This window comes from Rhinopithecus bieti, unplaced genomic scaffold, assembly GCF_001698545.2.
Source record: "Rhinopithecus bieti isolate Rb0 unplaced genomic scaffold, ASM169854v2 scaffold_23748, whole genome shotgun sequence".
NCBI classification, from domain to species: domain Eukaryota; kingdom Metazoa; phylum Chordata; class Mammalia; order Primates; family Cercopithecidae; genus Rhinopithecus; species Rhinopithecus bieti.
In genome coordinates, this window is record NW_016811596.1 from 3297055 (window position 1) to 3305719 (window position 8665).

General features: G+C 41.4%; 1 protein-coding gene across 1 annotated transcript in view; it reads left to right on the forward strand.

The window, feature by feature from the left end:
* Positions 1 to 8297, forward strand: part of MFAP5 (microfibril associated protein 5) — a 16805-nt gene extending 8508 nt beyond the window's left edge. The window contains exons 6-9 of the mRNA XM_017894304.1: positions 2249 to 2278; positions 3671 to 3758; positions 4674 to 4747; positions 6047 to 8297. Of these exons, the coding sequence (XP_017749793.1) occupies positions 2249 to 2278; positions 3671 to 3758; positions 4674 to 4747; positions 6047 to 6159 (305 nt within the window). The 3' untranslated portion in view covers positions 6160 to 8297. The remainder of the gene's footprint in view (positions 1 to 2248; positions 2279 to 3670; positions 3759 to 4673; positions 4748 to 6046) is intronic.
* Positions 8298 to 8665: the final 368 nt, after the last annotated feature.

The window sequence follows — 8665 nt, forward strand, 5'->3', positions numbered from 1 at the left end:
TGAGACACAGTCTTGCCCTCGTCGCCCAGGCTGCAGTGCAATGGCATGATCTCGGCTCACTGCAACCTCCGCCTCCTGGGTTCAAGTGATTCTCCTGCCTCAGCCATCCTAGTAGCTGGAATTATAGGCACCCATCACCATGCCTGGCTAATTTTTTGTAGTTTTAGTAGAGATGGGGTTTCGCCATGTTGGCCAGCAGGTCTTGAATTTCTGACCTCAGGTGATCCTCCTGCCTCAGCCTCCCAAAGTGCTGGGATTACAGGTGGCTAGATTATTTCTTAACAAGACACAGAAAGAGTTCTTGACTAGGTTCAGTGCTGGGGGTGAGAAAAGGCTTTTTCTGGAGGGCACATTTGACTAACTGCTTCCTGAAAGACAAGTAGAAGTGAACTAAGTTCATAGAAGAGGGAAGAGCTTTTAGATAAGGAAAACAATACAAATCAAAAGGTGTAGGGTGGACACGAAAACCAACCAGAGAGACGTTCATTTAAGGTAAGATTATAATTAGATTTGTGCATTGGAAGGATCACACCCCACCTCCAAACCCCCTACTGTATTCCCAGGGCAGTGTGGCAAACTGATTTGACTGTGATCTATCGCCTGGAACTGGGAAAACCAGTAGGGCCACTGTTGCAGTGTTCCCAAGAAAAGATGCTGGCCTGAATCAAGGTAGAGATAGTGAGAATTAAATGATGTGAGCTATAAGGGAGAGGGGATTGTTGAGATGACATCCAGTTTTCTTTTTCTTTTTTTTCTTGCTCTGTCACCCAGGCTAGAGTGTGGTGGTGAGATCTCGGTTCATTGCAACCTCCACCTCCCAGGTTCAAGCAATTCTCCTGCCTCAGCCTCCCTAGTAGCTGGGATTACAGGTGCCCACAACCACGCCTGGCTAATTTTTTTGTATTTTTAGTGGAGACGGGGTTTCACCATGTTGGCCATGTTGGCCAGGCTGGTCTCAAACTCCTGACCTCAGATGATCCACCCACCTTCGCCTCCCAAAGTGCTGGGATTACAGGCATGAGCCACCATGCTCAGCCATGACATCCAGTTTTCTAGATGTGGCTGTTGGGTGGATAGTGGTCTCATTCACTGAAGAACAACTAGAATTAGTGAAGGGAAAGATAATTAAGTCAGTTTGAGATACAGTGAATGTGAAAGATCTTTGAAATATTCAAGAACTCTTCCAAAAAAGGCAGTTGGATGTATAGGTCTGGAGCTTAGGGCAGAGATGAGATTGGAAATATAGGCTTGGAAATTATCAGCATATAGACCTGCCTTGAAACCATGGGATAGATGAGATCTCATAACACAGGTCCTAGTATTCTATTTGCAACACTTCCAGTGACATTTTCCCTGGTAACTCCCCTGACTAGTCTATTCATCTAACCCCTTGACTTATTCTTCATTCTGTGAATAAGGCCCATGTTAACTTTGCCCCTAGTTTAGGATGACCCTCATTATTCTTTTTTTTATTTTTATTTTATTATTGTTTTTTTGAAATGGAGTCTCCCTCTGCCACCTAGGCTGGAGTGCAATGGTACAAACTTGGCTCACTGCAGCCTCTGCCTCCCAGGTTCAAGCGATTCTCCTGCCTCAGCCTCCTGAGTAGCTGGGATTATAGGTGCACATCACCACACCTGACTAATTTTGTATTTTAGTAGAGAGGGGGTTTCACCATGTTGGCCAGGCTGGTCTCGAACTCCTGACCTCAAATGATCTATCTGCCTCAACCTCCCAAAGTGCTGGGATTATAGGTGTGAGCCATTGTTCCCAGCCGACCCTCATTATTCTTTACCCAACAACTTTTATCAAAATAATTTATGATGATGTGTCTAAGCTACAGAAAATAAATTTTCCTTTATAAGGAAGAGCTTGTACAGGATGATAATCTTTTCTCTACTTAGCTCTAGGAAGAAGCTCCTCTGGGCATATAACTCTTTGCCTTGTGTTCCTACTAAATTTGCTTCTTGTCAACAATACAGAGATATTCACAACGCAGTGAATTTCTCAACTCTTTAGGAAGGAAAGGAGAAAGGAAAAAAACCCCATCCTACCTCCTAATCTCTTCAATTTTGTGGAGCAAATCAGCTCAATAAAGGTTTTCTTTTAGAAGTTGCTAAGAGTTGTTAATTCATTTGCTCCCTATTTATGGGCACTCCAAGCAGGTGCATAAGTGAGGCAGCGTGGCAGTTACAGAGGTAGTAACTTCTAGAATTGGTAATAATGGAATAAAATTTCTGCCTTTCAGCCTCCCTTGGTGAAAAAAATACCACTACAGGTATGATTGTTGCTTGCATGTCTTCTTTCTTCCCGTGGATTCTTTACCTCCTTGTTCTTTGGAGGTTACTTGGTACATCTTCTAGTTTACTTCCAATTATTTCTCAAAGAGTATTAGTGTTCTTCACTCCCTTACTCCTTTTTTTTTTTAAAAAAATGAGCGCCTGTCATAAAAGTCATGGGGAAAGAATGGAACGAATGTTACATGGTCCCCAAATGGCCCTCTCCCTAAAGTACCTTGCACTTTACATGGTGGTTGGTGGATTAGGAAGTGACATCAATTTAACTTCAAGGACTCCATATTACCATAGAGGTCATGGTTAAAATTGTGTTTCCTAATGTACTGATAATTCTGATATATAGCTAGAGTTGAAAACTACTGAAACAGAGAAATAGCAACCTGCCTAAGTAATCTTATTTTTTCAGAATGGGATTATCAGCATTTCTATTTTATTTTATTTTATTTTATTTTATTTTGTTTTGTTTTGTTTTATTCTATTTCTTCTGAGATGGAGTCTTACTCTGTCACCCAGGCTGGAGTCCAGTGGCATGATCTTGGCTCACTGCAACCTCTGCCTCCCAGGTTCAAGCGATTCTCCTCCCACCTCAGCCTCCCAAGTAGCTGAGATTACAGGCGCCCGCCACGACTCCTGGCTAATTTTTGTATTTTTAGTAGAGACGGGGTTTTACCATGTTGGCCAGGCTGGTCTCGAACTCCTGACCTCAGGTGATCTGCCTGCCTTGTCTGGTCCCCCCAAAGTGCTGGAATTACAGGCGTGAGCCACCACGCCCAGCCTATTTAATATTGTATAATGGATAATCCTAGACTTGTTTTTCCTAGAAGTGCTTTCAGAGATTATTTTATCTTTCTTTTTTTTTTTTTTTACCGAGTCTTGCTCTGTCGCCCAGGCTGGAGTGCAGTGGCGCGATATTGGCTCACTGCAAGCTCCGCCTCCCGGGTTCATGCCATTCTCCTGCCTCAGCCTCCCGAGTAGCTGGGACTACGGGCGCCCGCCACCACACCCGGCTAATTTTTTGTATTTTTAGTAGAGATGGGGTTTCACCGTGTTAGCCAGGATGGTCTCGATCTCCTGACCTTGTGATCCACCCGCCTTGACCTCCCAAAGTGCTGGGATTACAGGCGTGAGCCACCGCGCCCGGCCTATTTTATCCACTTCTAGTTCCAAGTAGGGAAGCACCGAAACTTCATTTAGTCAATTCCCTCTTGCCGTGTTTTTGGTGAGCAGGAAGGATGTAGCCCAATTTATGATGATTCTCTGCAGAGATTACTCTGTTTTTTTTTCTACTCTATCTATTCTTCCCAATTCCTTTAATACTTTGTTTATGCTACTTTTATTTGGACCTCCTTATTTTTTGCGTTGGGCTTCTTCAGAGTGCTGGGATGAGAAATTTACTTGCACAAGGCTCTACTCTGTGCATCGACCGGTTAAACAATGCATTCATCAGTTATGCTTCACCAGGTAAGGGATCCCAGAATGCCCAAAAAGCATCTTCCATGGTAGTGTTTTTGTGTTGGTAACTATTTAATGAGTACCCGCTATGGAATTGCAAACTTTGATGGGGGTCCAAGTCTTTAGCATGACCCTCCTAGCTATTTCTGAATGTACCAACTAGAACCTGAAGTCTGGGCTGAGGTGTACAAAGAACAGGCAGAGTAATAGAACTTAGAAGGGAAATGAAGGTGAGGGCTGGAGGAAGAAGGGTCATGAGGGAAACACTGGCATACTCAATTTATCACCTGATAGAAGGAGGCTGAAGAAAATGGCCCAGCTCTAAGGTAGAAAATAGTGGGGAGGAATATTAAGCCTGACCCTAGGTAGAGTGTGCAAAGTGTCACGAAGAAAAATAATTAAAACAATGGCCTTTGCAACAACTTGGATGGAACTGGAGGCCATTATTCTAAATGAAGTAACTAAACAATGAAAAACCAAATGTTGTATGTTCTCACTTATAAGTGGGAGCTAAGCTATGAGGAGGCAAAAGCATAAGAATGATATAATGGACTTTGGGGACTCAGTGGAAAGCGTGGGAGAGAAATGAGGGATAAAGGCTACATATCACTGCTTGGGTGATGGGTGCACCAAAATCTCAGAAATCACCACTAAAGAACTTATCCATGTAACCAAAAACCACCTGTACACCAAAAACTATTGAAATAAAATTAAAAAAAATAGAAGAGTAATTAATACCATTCCCTCCCCTATTTTCCAGTGGCGGGCAAAAGTCTGAAATACTTAAGGAAATCCAGTTGGGGAAGAGCAGATAGGGAAAGTGGGGAATATGAGAGTCGAGGAGACATCCCATACCCAGGTTAGTTCTCCTCTCAAGGCTTTTTTCCATCTCCTTCCTTGCCTATGACATTGGGACGTCTGCAGTTTACGACGTATGTACATCGTCAACAAGGAGATCTGCTCTCGTCTTGTCTGTAAGGAACACGAAGCTATGAAAGGTAAGATGATGTCTGGATGTTTAATGGAGAGAAGCAGTTATGAGAGGGATAAATAGGAGCATGATATTACTATATCCAAAGTCTGGTATTGGGGGAGGGCTTTAGGCTACCGCCTTAGATTCCATCAGTTCCTGCTGGAAGTGATCTCAAATAAACAATCTATGTAAAGCAGTATGCTTGATATACAAACACAACCCTAAGAAGAGTACCCCTAGATCCCTTTTCTACTAGATTGTAACCCCACAGTGTCTCCTATTTAGAGAGCTTTCTGACACTCTGGCTATTTTAAAGATCATTCACTGGGGTTCTAGGGAAAATTTCAAGTCAGCCATTACAGATAATAGACTCTGCTAGTCCGCAGCCATGTTCATAACTAAAAATAAAACATACACACACACATGCACTAATTTGGAGACAGTAAGGTTTGGATAGGACCTATAAATAAAAAATAGATGGGACATTTAGAAATCAGCTACGTTATAAATAGTTCACCAATTCCAGGAACAATGTAAATTTCCTACTGTAACATTTCAGGGAGAAGAAAGTAGAAAGATATTATAGGACTAATTACAAGGGCCCAAAATGTGTGGTTATAGACCATACATGGTGGGAACAAAGATGCTCTCATCTTCCCCATGGCCGGCCCCGAATGATGGCTGTGGTTGGTGAAAACACCGCAGACAAAGCCATTTCTGACTCAGCAGCGCGCTTTGTGCTGAGTTCCTGAGTAAGAACTGTAGTTAACTTCGCAGAAGGAAACTTGCTGTGTGCCCCCATTGGCTCTGTGCAAGCCACCTGCAAGGGAAGCACCTTGAGATTGAGGATGAGTATTTGGGACTCTAGGCACTTTCAAGTATCTCAGGGGACTTACTAAAGTTAGCTGTTTGCCCATAGTAAGCATGTAAATGTATACTGAATGATTGGACCTCATTTTTCTATTTAATAGATCCATGATTAGAAGAATTGGCAACTGGATATATAAAGGAAACTAACATTTACTGGTCACCTGTGCTAGGTACTTTGCATACATGATTTCATTTTAATACTCAGAAATATACTGTTGAGGTAGGTATTTTAATTCTCATTTTACAGAAAGGGATAGTGAGGTTTATAAAATTTAAGAAACTTTCTAGGAAGTGGCAAATAACTAGAGTAAGTGGCAGAGCTGGTTAAAACCCAGATCTTTTTCTCTCCAACCTTTTCGCTACACCACACTGCAAAGTCTTCTCTATCCATTAAAACAAGAGTCTTTGTTATCTTCCTGCATTCTCTTCTCATGATTTTCTGCTTCTCTTCTAGATGAACTTTGCCGTCAGATGGCTGGTCTGCCCCCTAGGAGACTCCGTCGCTCCAATTACTTCCGACTTCCTCCCTGTGAAAATGTGGATTTGCAGAGACCCAATGGTCTGTGATCATCGAAAAAGAGGAAAGAAGAAAAAATATGTGGGTGAGAGGAAGGAGGATCTCCTTCTTCTCCAACCATTGACAGCTAACCCTTAGACAGTATTTCTTAAACCAATCCTTTTGCAATGTCCAGCTTTTACCCCTACTGTCTAATTTTTCACCCAAACTGATAACATTTATCTCATTTTTTAGCACTTAAAATACAAAGTCTATATGATTGCATAATTTTGCTGCTTCTCAATGTCATAGACAGTGAATAGATGATGACTATATGGCTTATATGCAAACATTCTATGTACAATTTCAAGGGAGACTAAACTTTAGGCTAGTAATCTTTACTATTGAATCTGTCTGATATAGATCTTAGGGTTGTTGAAGAAGCTATCCTTGTCTATTTGGGGTAACCATAGAACTTCATTTATTTTCCTCACAAGAGTTTCCTAGACCAACTCCCCCTCATTCACATGTTCCTCTTTACTCTTTAACTATTTTGCTGGCTTGCCCGAAAATTTGCCTGCCAAGTCTTCCTTATAAGATACATCATGGTAACTTTTGTAGTCCTGTAAGACTCTGCAACACAGTCAAGAATTATACAATTCTACCAGCAATACACAAGGACCCAAAAAGTCTTCTGCTAAGCTCAGAGGCTGGGGCTAAAGCATGAGGGCTATGCCAGGTATAGAACTTGAACTCATAATTCTCTATCCAATTTTTCATGCAGTTGTCCAGTCGGGAAGTAAGGCTGGAAAGTAAGTCTCATTTACTGATTCGTTTATGGGTAGACTGGGGTTAACCCACCACCACAAAGCAAATTAGACAGCTTCATGTGAAACCATACCATTGGCTGACATTTCCTTGAGTTGCTACTTCGTTCATCCTCCCAACTTACCAGTGCACGGTAGAAGTATTGTGCACATAGCTTTTGGAATATCCTGACTGGGGCCTAAGAAGGGCATTCAGACTTGAATTTTAATAGGCAGACAGAAAGTTTGCCTAATAGGTAATATGAAAGAGTGAAAGAAACACAATATTCAGACAACCCACATTCTTATCCTGGCTCTAGCAGTAACCGTGTAGCCTTGGATAAGTCATTTTCCTTCATTAGGTCCTGGTTTAATTTCCTCATCTTTAAAATGAGAAGGTTAGATTTATCTTAGTTCTGCCGGGCACAGTGACTCATGCCTGTAATCCCAGGATTTTGGGAAGCTGAGGCAGGTGGATCACTTGAGGTCAGGAATTTGAGAGCAGCCTGGCCAACATGGTGAAACCCTGTCTCTACTAAAAATACAAAAATTAGCTAAGCATGGTGGCACGTGCCTGTAATCCCAGCTACTCGGGAGGCTGAGGCAGGAGAATCAATTGAACCTGGGAGGTGGAGGTTGCAGTGAGCCAAGATGGCACCATTGCACTCCAGCCTGGGTGACAAGAGCAAAAGTCCATCTTAAGAAATATATATGTATTATATATATTCTTAGTTCTAAGATTTCCTTTAAGTCTATGATTCTCTGGATTTAAATGCTTTATTCATATTTCTTGAAGCTTAGATAAAGTCTAATTTACAGCAACCATATCTGTTTTATCCTGGTGAGGATAGCAGTCCATAATGGAATAGAACAAAATCCCATGATAACAAATGACAAATTATATATCATGAATCCTTCTGTCTGAATAACTCAATAACTTTCTATAAAAGCCAATGGAATTCAAATAGGAGCTAGGAGACAAGTTACATAAGACAGTGGAGGTTGTATTCCTTTTATATTGCTGAGAAAACTAGTTAAATGATCAGATTCTTGCTGTTAAGAAACAATTTAATTTAATGGGATCTGTACAACTGATTAAAAAGAAATGCTACGAAAAGCCCCAAAGCATATAATCTCTATTCCTTATAGTCTCTAGGATTAAATGTACTTATTTAGACAGACATATTAAATGCATATTTTAGCCACTTTAGAGAAGCCTCATAGGCACAGAGTTTCCAAGATTCATTTTAAGAATATCTTCGTGAACTTGACCCTCCTACGCCACATTGCAACATTTCCATCAGACAGCATTTCAATTCCAGTATTATGTATATTGCAAATTAAACATTTTAAAATATTTTTTTCCAATTTATTTCTCAAAATAAAATGTCATTTGTTCTGGTTATTTTTCTCTTTTATGTTTACAAAAAAGGCCTGAATTTATGAACTTTTATTCTACTTTTAAAAATGTGTATCAGCCGGGCGTGGTGGCTTACGCCAGTAATCCCAGCACTTTGGGAGGCTGAGGTGGGCAGATCACCTGAGGTCAGGAGTTTGAGACCAGCCTGGCTACCATGGTGAAACCCCATCTCTACTAAAAATACAAAAATTAGCCAGGCATGGTGGCGGGTGCCTGTAATCCCAGTTACTTGGGACACTGAGGCAGGAGAATTGCTTGAACCTGGGAGACGGAGGTTGCAGTGAGCTGAGATTATGCCACTGTACTCCAGCCTGGGTGACAGAGCAAGACTGTCTCAAAAAAAAAAAAAAA